The following is a 14,733-nucleotide window of genomic DNA, read 5'->3' as shown; positions in this document are numbered from 1 at the left end:
AGCATTATATTATTTTTAAGATTTCAAGCTGAAATAGATAGAAAAATATGTTATCACTTTATGCTGAATAATGCATTTTCAAAGCATTCTTCGGTTTGGGAGCATTGCCCATTACCATTTCAGGAGGACCTTGGGCCACTGTGTGTTGCTTCCAGGGCTGTGTTTGCAAGGGCAGCTGAGGAAGGGGAGTTGCAGGGACCCTAAGTTCATTAACCTTTTCTTCCAGGAAAGCTCGTTTACCAGCTTTGGTCCACAAAGAAGGGAATGACTTTTATCTATTTCTGTACTACTGCCTGGCCCTCTTGCTCTCTGTTGAGAATACCTTGGCCGGGATTAAATTCAGTTTAGATAACTCAGGTCTGGCAGACATTTTTACTTTGCTTCTGTAGTGTTTATGACCTCATTTTTCTCCTTGGAGAGCACATAGTTATTCCTACTAATAAACAAACTCAATGTCTGGAAATGTCAAATGTCGGGAGAAATTGTTGATGAATCCAGCAAATCCTATGCTTATCTTTCAGGTTCCTTTTTGCACCACTGGGCCTGATAAAGAGCCAGCAGGAACAGCCAAAAAAGCAGAGAGTTATCCTTTAAGCTAGAGAGGCTTTGAGGAAATGTTAATTTATTTTAACTCCCCAAAGGGAACTGGTAGTGGAAACGACATCTTGTAACAGACATATTCTATGAGGTGCTTTGGTACCCAGCATGCCTTGAAAACAGAACCCCCTAATTCTTCAGGCGGGTGTCTGTGGGTGTGACACAGCGGGAAGAAGCTTCAATTTTAAGTTCTATCCATGACAGGCTTTCCAAAGCAACATATCTCTGATTATAAAATGTAAATCTAAAAGGAAATAAGGATTCTATATACAAAATCGCAGCTTACATACAACTTTACTTTTCAGACAGTTTTTATGGCAAGAAAGCTATGTTTAACCACTTCCAAAAGGTTAACTACTGCAGTTTCATCACTTTCTAATAATCCTTGGGTCAAATAACTTTAATGACAGAATTAGAAGTGTTTTAAGCTATGTTTACTGAAACAGTCTAAAGACTCCTGGATCTTCTGCCATTTTTACAGACTGCTGTAGATACGCTTGATGGCATCAGCTTCTTCTTTATCAAGGATGCCTTTCTCCACATAAGCATCTGCTTGTTGGTTGATGAAGTCCCTCATCTTTGAAAGGTCATAATCTAGAAAAGATCGTTAGCATATCATGAGCAACAATCAGGAAAGAGACATCCCATTATAGTGACAACCATTAACTAAGAAGCTTTTAATGCAACAACACAACTACCATTCCATCCCCGTTTTTCACATTGGAAAACATATTAGATCTTGGCATTTGTTCAGTCTTTAGAGTTTAAAATCATGTTTATGTGTGTGATATTATCTCATTTGCTGTCCATCATCACCCCTGCAAGGTGTTCAAGTGGGAAGTACCACCCTCATTTGACCGTGGAAGGAACAGGCTCATAGACCAGGGCTTTGCAAACTTAATGTTTATACCAATCACCCAGGGCTCTTGCAGGTTTGTTTTCAGGAGGTCTGAGGTGGAGCTCCAGATTCGGCATGTTAAATAAGTTTCCAGGAGATGTTGATTCTGCTGGTCCGGGAACCACATTAGGATAACAAGATCCTAAAGCTTAAGTACCTTGTTCAGGATCATATGGGTAGTAAGAGTTACAAACAGAGCCAGGTGTTTTGGTTTTCTGCAATTGTTATACAGGTTAAGTCACTGTTGATGTGACAACCCACTATTTTTTTCCAAATTAAGAATTACCATGATTTTTTATAGTATCAGAATTATATGCATGTAGCAAAAAAAATTATATTCATGGAGCTTTTTTTTTTAGAGAAACCTCTTTATGGCTCTTCTGTCCTACTTAAACAAAAAACCTGTGTAAACCATTAAACCACCCATCAAAAACAAAGAGATCCCCAAGTAAGGACGCTGCCTGTGGCATTTTTCTGAAGGCTTAAAGAAAACCCACATCCTCCCTTGAGGCTTATTTTTTAAAAAATGGAAAATACAGAAACATGGAAATAAAATTTAAATCACCTGAATTCTAGTAATCATAAATAACCACAGTTGGTTTTTTTTCGCTTTTCCAAATATATGTGTCTCAACCCAGGATTGAGATCACAGTATATATACAACCTTATTAACAAGCTCCTTTCACTTTACCCAGCGAGCATCAATATTCTTCAGAAACACCGCTTTTAATGGCCACGTACAATGCATCCTACGGTGATACCAAAATTTATGACTCACATCTCTCAGGGTGGGACATGTGGGTCTTCTACACCCCAGCATTATTGGGGAGATTCCCCCCCTCCCGGTTTTGAGTTGCCTGAGGCTGAGTTCCTTGAGGACAGTGCCGTTCACCTTGGCTGTAGCAGCCCCTGGAACAGAGCCTTGCCTTCTGTCAGTTTGCAAAGGAGACAAAAAGGGAGAGTGGGGAGCAAAAGCTCAGAGCACCCGTGGAAGGAAAACTATAAAGAACATTGCTGGGGCGCCTGAGTGGCTCAGTTGGTTAAGCGGCTGCCTTCGGCTCAGGTCGTGATCCTGGATTCCCAGGATGGAGTCCCGCATCGGGCGCCCTGCTCAGCGGGGAGTCCGCTTCTCCCTCTGACCCTCCCCCCTCTCATGCTCTCTCTATCTCATTCTCTCTCTCAAACAAATAAATAAATAAAATCTTAAAAAAAAAAAGAACATTGCTGTAGGCGCCAGGTGTTTATCGTATCAAGTGAGACGAGGCTTAGAGAAAACCCGTTTCCTCTCCACGAAGAAAGGCATTTGTTCTCATTAGGGCTTGGCCATGAAGATTAAAGAGACAACTGTCATCTGACGTGCTCCTTGCGTAACTCCATGAGGTAAGCATTAGTAACCCCATCTCAGACACGAAGAAACAGGACAGAGGTAAGTCACTCGCTTGGGTAACGGCAGAGTCACGTTCTGAACGCTGGTCTGTCTGTAGTCTCTGCTTTGGCCATCTACAGCCTTGAAGTAGGGAACATGAAGCAACTAAGAGGTGTTATTCAGTAAGCGCTTGGGGTTTTTGTTATTATTGTTCCCTTTCACTTTCCCTTACCGTCAGGACGAAACAGAATCGTGCTGAACATACATTTTGCGCGCACCTCACCAGCAGATTCCTGACTGACTCGGAGGGCACAAAGAGGCGCCTCTTGATCGCTGGTTCAGATTAATACTGGCTCTCCTGAGCTAGTTGCAGGGTCAACGTCTTTAGTGGGACAAAAGGCAGCCCAAAGGCAGATGTGAAGAGGTCCGGGTGATTTGAACGGACACACAGGAAAATATTTTGCTTTTTTTTGAAATGGAAAAACTGTATCATTAAGACATAGCTGTCACAGTGTGCCCTGGGAAAATGAGCATGGTGCAGAAGAAAGGCCATTGGCTGCCTGTTAGATCACACAAGTCAGGAGCCACCTTCCTAACCTTAAGAAGGTTTTAAGGTTGTTACGCTCAAAGGGGAAAAGGGCTGTGATTCACTTTTCAAAAAGAACAGACTTTATTTTTAAGGGTGCGTAAAATTTTTTCCTCCTCCTCAGTATCACATCACATGGACCTCCCTTTTCTGGAAGTGGAAAATTAAATTGCAGGATGTGGTTGGTTATGACCAGGAGTCTGATTCATATTAATCAGGAAAAGAAAGAACGTAAGTACTCCAAATTGTGGGACCATAAAATTGACATTGGTTTCAGAATGCATTCTGGTGCCTACTGTATTACATTGATTCTAAGATCAACATTTTTTTTTATTTTAAAGTCTTCACAGTCACTGATGGCACGTTATAATTTTTCTTCCTTAGTGGTGTATGAAACAATGATGCCTTTTTCAATCAATGACAGATTTGATGAAATATGGTTCGTGTGAATTTGAATGGAACTGACAGCCTGGAAATTCACATCATTTTGAACGAAATAAAATAAAATGTGTGCGAAAAGCTGATAATTGTTTCCATCTCACTCAATTTAACAAGATCACAGGTTAAAGAGGGGCTAAAAATACCTTTCTCCCATTGTGCTCTCAGTGATTCTCAAACTTGGCTACACAGTGGAATCATGGGAGAGGTGGGTTAAAATACTGATGCCTGTGTCATTCCTCTGGAGTGTCTGATTTAGCGGTCCTGAGGAGCTCCACAGGTGATCTGAATGCACGTTCAAGTTTGAAAACACCACTCATCTCATTTTAAAAGCATCACTTGGCAACTGCTCAGCCAGACACCTGGGAGTCATAGTGGACTCCTCTGTCTCCACGTTGCTCTCAAGCTTCCCCTTTCTTTACTTCCTCTGCCTTGCCTTGGTTTGAGCCCCAGCATTTCTGCTCCAGATCCTTGCCTCCTATCTCTGTCCAGTCCTCTGGGGTCTTATTTCTCCCATCTGTAACCACACTGCTGCCAGATCGATTTCTCAGTTCCTAACCTAATTAAGCCCTAATTTAGGCTCTTCTGGCTAAATCTTACCTCCTTTGCAGGGTGCACAAGCTCCTTCCTGATCTGACGGCTATCCACCTCCCCGCAGACACCCAGTGTTCCTGGGAAACCGAGTGGCTCCAGTTCCCAGGACGCATGACTCTCTTTTGTCCCTTTATGTCTTGGCACACAGTGTTCCCCTGCCCCCATCTCTCATCACTTAGCTTTCCAGCAAAGGCTTTCTTGCAGACCTTTCTCCCAGTGCTACCCCTCCCTGTAAAGAGATGGGCTCCCCACCTTTGGACCACTTCACCTGTCTGTGATAGCACTGAGCCGGGCCAACTGTAGCTTGAGTGATGCTAGGAGCTCCTTGGGGGGGGCCAGGGAGGGCAGGGGGAGGCTGCAGCTTCCGTTTTCACATCTATGGTACTCAGAACAGAATAGTCGTGTTCTATGTTTTAAGTGAGTGACAGCTTTTGTGACTGCAGGGTACATCTAATATGTGGTCAAAAATGCCTTTGTTTAAAATACTCCAAGGAGGGGCGCCTGGGTGGCTCAGTCAGTTAAGTGTTTGACTCTTGATTTCAGCTCAGGTCATGATCTCAGAGTCATGAAATCAAGCTCCGTGTTGGGCTCCATGCTGGGTGTGGAGTCTGCTTAGGATTCTCTCTCTCTCCCTCTCTTTCTGCCCCTCCCTTGCCACCCCACCCTCTCAAAAAAATAAGTAAAAATTTAAAAATTTTTTAAAAATTCTCCAAGGAAAGGGCAAAATGTTGATAATTATTGGAGGTGGTCGATGGATACATGGGGATTCATTGTACGATTCTCTCTACTTTTGTTTGAGATTTTTCATAATAAAATGTCAAAGGAAAGGCCTTTGCTTGAGAGGCTGCTTTGAAAAATAAGAGAAATGGAGATTCTATTTCTGCATCGGCATTCCTTCGTCCTGGAGCCTTTTTACACAAGTTTGATTGTGAGAAACATCATTTAACAAGAACCCTGACAAATGGGTGAAACTGGCAATTTACAACCATACTAAATCCTTACCTTCTTTATTTCCTTTTTTGTTGTGTTTCTTCAACCATTCAATATTTTTTCTGATGGCTTCCAAATAGGCTTCTGTTTTTCCTGGAAAAGGGAAGAGAACCCATATCAAACACTCATAAAATATCACCGCATTTCTTTTTAAAGACCATACTCTTGTTTAGAACCATAAACATTGGACTCGCCGAGCACTTGTGAGGTGGTGTCTCTAATGAAATAGTGTGCATATTTGTGTGCATGGTGTGCGTGGGGGTGTTGAGGAGAATGGGTAGGGATAAGATTCCAAGAGACAGGACCAGGCTAGTGTCAAGGAGTCATTACATACACACACACACACACAACTGCAGTCTGTTGTCCTGGCAGAGAAGAGTTTTGATTTACTTTACTGGATAGCTGGGTGCCTTCACTTCTTAGACTGCATCCTTTCTGTTTAGGAATGGTTCTTCCAAACTGAGGAGTATTTTCAGGTCAAGAACTAAATCGGAATGGCAGATACTGAAAAGACTCCATCACCAAATAAATGATGTTAAGTATGTCCAAATGTGTGGCTTTGTTAGGCTGCTATATAAGTCTTCTGCCCAATCTGGTAGGGAGTGTGTAAAAACTCAGATGAAGAGGTGACCCGGGCCTCATTTCAAGGTTTGGATGTGAACCTCAGGACTCATTCTAGTAAAGCTCCTCCAGATATAAACATTCTCCCATGGGCCTCAGGTGTGGTGAAAGGAAACTAGGCATCACTGAAGCACCTGCTCCGTGAAACCCTTTATATATATTATAGTCTGCAAGTGGGTATTAACACCCACTTAGAGATGAGAAAACTAAGGCTCAGAGAGGCTAAGTGACTTGGCAGAGACCACATAGAAAATAACTGAAGTAGAATTTAGACTCTGGTCTTACCAAGTTTCTGCTGCCTATACTACCTGAAAGAGAAGATCTTTCTTCAGACATGGACACTGATGTAGCCTTGCACTGTCTCGAAGAAATCAACCACACCTGAAATCAGATGAAGCCCCTAGTGCTCAGAGTGTCTGCTCCAATGGACCAGGTGGTCTGGAGGATTCTGGATGGCCTGAGAAAAGAAGGCTTCCAAGTCCAGGGGCTCTGCAAGAAGTAATGGTTGCCAAAGCTCAATGGTGACCACTCATTCTGAGCCCCTGTTGAGCCCTGTTACCTCTAGTGTACTGCCCAGACTTATTGGTTGAGTTATCTGTACTGTGCGCTTAGGATATGCCAAGGGCTGCGCTTTGTGCTCCACCTCTTCAGGTGCTCCCATTTCATCCCCATTTTACAGATGAAGAAACCGAGGCATAGAGAGACAAAGTAACATGCTGAAGATCATATAGCTAGTAAGTTGTGGAGCCAGGCTTGAACCCCGGTGCTTCTGACTATAGTCCACGAACGATAACACTGCCCTAGGATCTGCTGATGCTCCAGTTTCCACTATTGCATTTACCTAAGTGACCTCCTGAGCATCTTTCTTCCTGATGTTGTAAGCCCAAACTCTTGCCTCACCACTGGGGCTCCATGTTATCTGGACTGCAAAGAAGCACAGAGAATCTCCCTGCAAAAGGGGTGAGTGGACAAGAGAAGAGATCCACAATTTTCAGCCCCAATTCGCTACGATCACCTGTGTAGAAAAAGTCTTTGTTTCAGTGCTTTGTTTTTAAAAATGTTGGGGCATATGAAAGATCAAGTTCTCCTGGTTGACTTTATAACATATTACAGTACAATGAACATAGTGATATTCATTGTTGCCTGTTTGTTGAGAAGGTCAGTTGGATTTGGTGACATAAAATTGGTGTTCTCTATTTCAGATAAACTCAAAAGGCATTTTGAACAAAGAAAGAAATCTTAGTGTGGACTATTTCTGAAGAATGCAGCCTCTTTGTTTTTAAAGAGTTTAAATCAAATTAGTGGGCCTGATAAGGCTTTAACAAATAAAGAATTTGTCATCAGTCCATTAAGTAATTAGGACTTCGGAAACTTTTAAGAATGTTTGAAAATGGTCTTGCTCTTTATTTTTTTTTATTTTTTTATTTTTAAAGATTTTATTTATTTGAGAGAGAGAATGAGAGATAGAGAGCACGAGAGGGAAGAGGGTCAGAGGGAGAAGCAGACTCCCCGCTGAGCAGGGAGCCCGATGCGGGACTCGATCCTGGGACTCCAGGATCATGACCTGAGCCGAAGGCAGTCGCTTAACCAACTGAGCCACCCAGGTGCCCTGGTCTTGCTCTTTAAATCATGTTAACCATTCATCCCACAATCTCATTTATAATATACCATGATGTGGAAAGCTTATTCAAGAAAAAGGAAACCTGAACTTAGTCTCTGTGTAAATACTATGTTAAAAATTCTGAATTAGGAGGGGTGCCTGGGGGGCTCAGTCGGTTAAGCATCCGACTCTTGGTTTTAGCTCAGGTCATGGTGTCAGGGTCGTGAGACGGAGCCTCGTGTTGGGCTCTGCGCTTGGCAGGGAGTCTGCTTGTCTGCTTGAGATTCCTTCCCCTTCCCACTCTCTCCCTCTCACGTGCTCTCTGTCTTCCTCTAAAAATAAAATAAATAAATAAAATCTTTAAGAAAAGCATGTCCTTATTTTTGAAAAAAAAAAATCTGAATTAGGAGAGTAAAGAGTAAATAAGGGCTTTTTGCCATAGTGTAGCAGAAACTGTTGCTTCCTCATCATCATGCCTCCCTTATTCCAGATATGCTAATAGAGGGGGCCCTCACCTAACAATGGACAGAACTGGTAGGTAAATCCCCAGTTTCCTTTTGTTTCAGGAACATTCCACATAGCCTCCCAAAGATCCTCAGTGGGACTGAGCCCCAGTTACCCGCAACTGAAGCGATCTTGCGAACCCACCTTATACGGGCTTCTTTCCTCTCCCTATCTCATGTACCTATCCCCCACCCAGTGGTATTTCCTGGGGTCATCACCCCCATTAAACTTGACCTCAAATCCTTCTCTCAGGGTCTGCTTCAGAAGGAACCCAACCTACGGCAACTTGAAATAGAGGACTTGGCATCATCTTGTTAGATGCTTTTTGCTTAGGAACAAATTTCCTATAAAAATGTTAAATATTAAAAAGTATATTCACTATATTGATATTGCCAACCCGTAACAGAGAATGAGTTTACTGCAGCTTAAAGGAATCTACACTGCAATCCATTAAAAAACTAAACTACTATCTTGTGGATTATAACTACATCTGATTAGGACAGTTTCTCTAGTTTATTCATTATTTTTAAAGATTTATTTATTTGAGAGAGAGAGAGAGTAAGTGAGGGCGGGGGGAGGGGCAGAGGGAGATGGGAGAGAGAGTGAATCCCCAAGCAGACTCTGCGATGAGTGTGGAGCCCAGCGCGGGGCTCAATCCCATAATCCTGAGATCCTGACCTGAGCCCAAACCAAGAATCAGACGCTCAACTGACTATGCCACCCAGGTGTCCCGATAGTTTCTCTAATTTAAAATAGACCACCCCCATAACCCTCATCCCTCTCTTCTGCTTTCTTTTTATGCATAACACTTATCACTTTCTACCAAATCATATAATTTATGTAAGTTTATTTTTTGTCTTCCTCCCTTAGGAATAGTTTTTTTTGCTGATAAACCCTGACACATAGTAGTCTATCAATAAATATTTGTCAGATAAGTGAATGGATAAAGTCTTCTTAGATACCAAATTGTAATCAGAAGAATATAATTTTTTTAAAGTATAAATGGTATAGATTTCTTTTTTTAACAAAAAATGAATTTTCAATTTGAAAGACTTGAAGTTTAATGAATTCTGAATTGAAATGATAGTTATAGCAGAAACAGTTTAAAATACCTACAAATGTGCTAGACATCCTATATCCATATGTCATTTAATCTTCACAGAGCTCTATGAAATCAGCATTATCATTCCCGTTTTACTCATGAGGGAACTAATGCTCAGAGAGGTTAAGTGACATGCCCAAGGGGACACAGCTGAGGAAGGGTGAGAGCCTGGTCATTCAGAGCCTGAATGAATCCGGAGCCTCTACTGAGTGTAGCTTGGGTAAAGTTCACTTTTTAGACTAGAACAATTTAGTGCCTGTTGTTGTTGTTACCAAACTAGCCAACAAAGCAGTGGTTCTCAAACTTGGCTGCATACCGGAATTAACAAGATGATGCCAAGTCCTCTATTTCAAATTAAAAAATCCTGATGCCAAGGTTACTCCTAATACCAATTAAATGAGACTATCCGGGGGTAGGGGCCAAGCATCATTTAAAAAAAAAAATGGTCCTGAGGTGATTCCCATGTGGGGCTAAGTTTGGGAATGACTGCCACCAGCATTGAGACCTCCTACACATTTACTGGAGCACTGGTGACAAGGTGAATAAAATCAGGTGTCCCTCTGCTCTTGAAGAGGAGCAGCTGGTTCCTATTTCCATTTTCTCTTCTGGGGAGCTGTAAAGCAAATCTTTTATTTACACCATGTGCAGTAAAAGCCCATGAGAGTCCACTTTGGAAAGCTGGACTATTTTTTTTCAAATTTATTTCAGTTTTCTTTGGAAAAAAATAGCTCATGGCTGAGGTAATATGGCACAATCTTTAAACCATATGCTGAAGCAGATGGGAAGAGGGCCAGAATCAAGACGCAGCCCTGCTTTTCTGACTGTTCTGGTTTTCAGCACTGCAAAAGAAATACGCCTTTTTGTACGTGAATTTGTCCTCACTGTGACATATGCTAACCTGATCTGTCCCCCACCCAGCCCCATAGAAACAACAACAACAACAAACCTGTAGAAATCAATAGAATTAACCTATTGAATACGGACATACTAAAGATATTAGATCTTAAGAGTGTTTATAAAAATTAAGTTTGACACCCTTAAAACTCTGTGAAGATGACATGATTACAGTTTTGAACGGCATAAAACAAAGTCAGTGATGATGGTATCACTGATGCCAACATGGGCCTCAGAGCCATTCAGTTCGAGAATTTCTGTACAATGCTGACATTTTATCTGCCCAAAAGAAATACTCCGAGGAATACTGGATGGGAGTCAAGGGACAAGTGTTCAAGGCCTAGCTCTGCCATTCTGGCTAGGAGATCTTGGGTGAGTCACTTCATTTTCTGAGCCTTGGTTTATTTATTTATAATTTAGGGATGAATTCTAAGAAGGAGATTTATGGTTTCTGCATATGGAAAGACCTTTGCTCTCCTCGAAAAACCTGTGTTGATGGGAGGTCTCCTATACCTGCGCTTAGCTCCTGGCATACTTGCTGACTCATGGAGAGAAAACTGGACTTACTATTTTTGGACATTCTTAGCAGAATGCCTTAGCGCTTGAATAAAGGCACAGATTTTCTCTTATGTTGCTTTAAAAATAACAGCATCCACATGAGTTAGCCAACTTATTAAACAGGTTACCTACTCTTTTGTGGTTTCTGTAAAGAAGATATGGGAATGATAGACTATTTCTGTGAAAGGTATCTTAGAAATAACTTTTTTCACCTATTTCCATTATCTGGCCATAAACTTGACAAAGGATAGCTTTGGAATGAGTTTATGGGTATGATAATGCTTATCTTATCCCTTGGATGGTTTAAAAAAAGATTTTCAGTGACTCATAGGGCAGAAGTGTATGAGTAAACATCGAACTGGCAAATAGAGCCACACTGAGATCATGGAATAAAGTTTTAAAGTACTTTTCTTTAGTCTCCAGAGAGCAATTTACTTGAAAAATTAGGTAACTTTATAAATGCAGTTGAAATTAGAATAAATTTGATTTCATTAGCATTTCCCTAAATTTAGGAATAATTACTGAATCATTCAAATGACTGTACCAAATCGAAATTAGTATTTTAAAAGATTATTCTGTAGAATATAAGAGTTTAAATAGTCTAACTTGACTATATTCAAAGGTGGATATGCCATTTTTCATCATTTGTAATTAAATTGGATTTTTTTTTTACATTAAACCTAAAAAGAGAGCTGTGGAAACATGCTCTGTAAGTTGAAGGGTGATATAAATTTAGGGTATTATTATTATTCCTATTCCCGTTATTATTCCTATTCCTCACAGGATCCGGCATATGCTTGGCATGGTTAATAAATATTTGCTGTGGCTCAATGGAGCCATCATGCCACATCACCAGACCAAAACAGACTCTTTACAGATATTCCTGACAATGTGTTCTGCTTATAATTATCTTTTAAAGCAGTGTTAGCTGGACCATTACCTCATTCTTTGCTCTGCCCTGTAATGTCCTCCAACTTTCTCTCTGTTCTACACACTTGTGACTCATCAATCAGGGAGATATGTGCACATGTATGGAGCTTGTGTGACACTTGCTTACATATGGGTTAAGAACCATTCTCAAATCATTTTGAAGCTTGCTTGAGTCCTCAGAGGTAAGCATTAGTTCTTATATTACTGGGTCTGCTTCCTTTGCATGATGCCAGGCATGCCATCAGAATAAATGTTTATTTATACCTGAATAAATGTCTCAGGAAACCCAGCAAACCCTGCTTTACCCACATGGATGCTTTTATTTCTCTGTCCAGAGACAATACATGTTGTGTCAGTGGACTTTATAACAGAGAAAACAGCCTCTGAAAAAAGTGCAAGCAAAGCAATTGTCAGTACAAGGGTATATGACATAATATGCCTTTTGCAGATTACATATTTTTCAAGAAGTGTTGGCCCTTGGCTTAAGCTGAGGTTGGTGTTTTCTAAATTGTACTAAAATTAGTTTTCCTTATCTCAAAGTAATAGAAGTCAGGGGTAGCATGAGTAGATTAAATCTCCAAATAATGGAGAGGGAACTAATTTTGGCCCCAAATCCCTACCCTCTTACTAATGTTTCAGGAGAGCCATTGCAAACAACAACACTAAATGGATGGGGTTTTACTCTCCTCTCTCCCTATTAGTATCTGATGGAATTCCTAATGAGAAAAGAAATCTAACCTCATCATTTGTCTCTAAACACATCCTAAACAGGAATAGTAGGCTACCAAGAATCAACTCTTTCATATTCCTTTTTTACACAATGTTTTCCCAAAATAAGCAAAGACACCTGTCAGCATCCATTTCCATGGATATTTGCATAGTGGTGATAGAAGGTGCTGTCTTAAGCACTGAGCATGCTGCCTTTGCAAGTCAAAGGTCTTAGATGATGGCTTACTGTCTTCCAGGAAATACAATCATGACACATAGGTTGCCCCCAGAGGAGATGACCTAGGCATGCTGGTTTTCTGTAGGGGTAAACAGCAGTGCTCTGTGCTGCCCAATTCCTGGCTTTCTATCTCAGGCCACAGGACCACTCTTCTCCTGATTAGCTATCTTTTAAAAGTTTACCACTTCTCTTCCACCTCACATCCATTAGTACTGATGAGGATGTGGAGAAATTGGAACCCTTGCACATTCTGGGGAGGAATGTAAAAAGGTGCCGCTACTATGGAAAACAGTATGGTGGCTCCTGAAGAAATTAAAAGTAGAATTAACATATGATCTAGCAATTCCATTTCTGGGGATATTCCTCCTCAAATTGAGTGCAGGGTCTTGAGGAGATATTTGTATGCCCATATTGATAGCAGCATTATTTACAATAGCCAAAAGGTGGAGGCAACCTAAGCATCCATAGACAAATGGGTAGATAAACAGAATGTGGTATATAACTGCAATGGAATATTATGCAGCCCGAAAAAGGAAGGAAAGTCTGACAAACGCTAAAAGATGGATGAACCTTGAGGACATTAAGTGAACTAAGCCAGTCACATATTATATGATTTCACTTATATGAGGTATCTAGAATAGGCAGATTCACAGAGACAGAATGTAGAATGGTGGTTGCCAGGGGCTGGAAAGTGGGGGGGAATGGAGAGCTTTATTTAATGAGTATAGGGTTTCAGTTTTGCAGGATGAAAGGAGTTCTGGAAATAGATGGTAGCAATGGTAACACAATAATATGAATGGAATTAATGCCACTGAACTGTACACTTAAAAATGGTTAATGTGATCATTTTTATGTTATATGTATTTTAGTATAATTAAAAAAAAAAACATTCTCAGGAGTTTACCACTCATCCAAAGTAGACCTAGAGAAGTATCAAGGCATTGTGACTGACTGGTCTACAAAGTCAGCAAACATGACATGTATATTACCAATTCCCCCTTCTTATGCCCACAAACATTATTAATTAATCATTTCCAAGTTTTTTCCTCCTGAGCCCAGATGCAACATCGTAACCTTACTCAACACAGGCTACTACATATGATTAGTGTTGCTATGTCAGCTATGTTGTTGTAGGAAAAAATTGTGATGGTCTATGAAATCTGTGCTAGAGAAAAAAATACAATAATATAAAGCTTCATAAGATAGGAGAAATCAACATGAACTTGATATATTAAGAAAAAAGTATTTTTCCTGTCTCAAAGTCCCAATAATTGAACTAGAAGCAGTACTTTTGGCCCATATTACTACTCATTTGAACCCATTTAACCCAGGTTCAGGTCTCTATATTCTCTACAAAAAGGAACTAGAACTCTTCGAAGAGGAATTGATTTTAAGTCTTGGGATGAGAAAATTCAGTGAGTCAAGAATACCCTGTTGTTGCCGAGAGCAAAGATCCTTTAAAAACTTCTGGGCATGGGGCACCTGGGTGGCTCATTAGGTTAAGTGACTGCCTTCGGCTCAGGTCACGATCCCAGAGTCCTGGGACTGAGTCCCGCATCAGGCTCCCTGCTTAGCGGGGGGTCTGCTTCTCCCTCTCCCTCAGCTCCTCCCCCTGCTTGTACTCTCTCTCTCTGTTAAATAAGTAAAATCTTTAAAAACAAAACAAAACAAAACAAAAAACAAACTATTGGGCACAGTGCTAAAAGGATAAAGGAGGAACAGGGTCGGGGGGTGCTCCTGCTGCCCAAACTATACCAATTTAAGCATAAAATCATAATCGTCATCATCAAGGTGAACATCTTACAAAAATGGAAAAGGTTGATATTAAGTCTTAACAAAGGTAGTTGTGATATAAATGGGAAATGGTAGTTGTTTTGCTGTTAAAAAGTTAGAAGATATTAAATACATAACTAGTTTGCTTCTTTTTGACTTAATATACAGACACTATAAAGCAGGATCTATTATCAAGTATGAATGTGAACTTGTTTCTATCTGTATGAGCAGGAGAGACTAGGAACCTGTAAGTAGGCCAAGCAGTCTCTTCAAAATTAAGAGTTATACCATAAACATGAGCAGCTTTTGTGGTCTCATATCATCCAAAAAGGAAAA

At 40.7% G+C, this 14,733-nt stretch overlaps 1 protein-coding gene across 2 annotated transcripts in view; it reads right to left on the bottom strand.

The window, feature by feature from the left end:
* Nucleotides 1–875: 875 nt before the first annotated feature.
* The window catches only part of SCG3 (secretogranin III), a 32,936-nt gene continuing 19,078 nt past the window's right edge, over nucleotides 876–14,733 (bottom strand). For both annotated transcript variants that reach the window (XM_027569003.2, XM_027569005.2), the window contains exons 11-12: nucleotides 5,482–5,562; nucleotides 876–1,191 (exon numbers count right to left, since the gene is read on the bottom strand). In XM_027569003.2, coding sequence (XP_027424804.1) covers nucleotides 1,073–1,191; nucleotides 5,482–5,562 — 200 coding nt within the window. In that variant the 3' untranslated portion in view covers nucleotides 876–1,072. The remainder of the gene's footprint in view (nucleotides 1,192–5,481; nucleotides 5,563–14,733) is intronic.

This window comes from Zalophus californianus, chromosome 6 (genome assembly GCF_009762305.2).
Source record: "Zalophus californianus isolate mZalCal1 chromosome 6, mZalCal1.pri.v2, whole genome shotgun sequence".
Classification (NCBI taxonomy): Eukaryota; Metazoa; Chordata; class Mammalia; order Carnivora; family Otariidae; genus Zalophus; species Zalophus californianus.
Note: the sequence above shows the minus strand (reverse complement) of the source record. Positions and strands in the feature narration are given on the sequence as shown.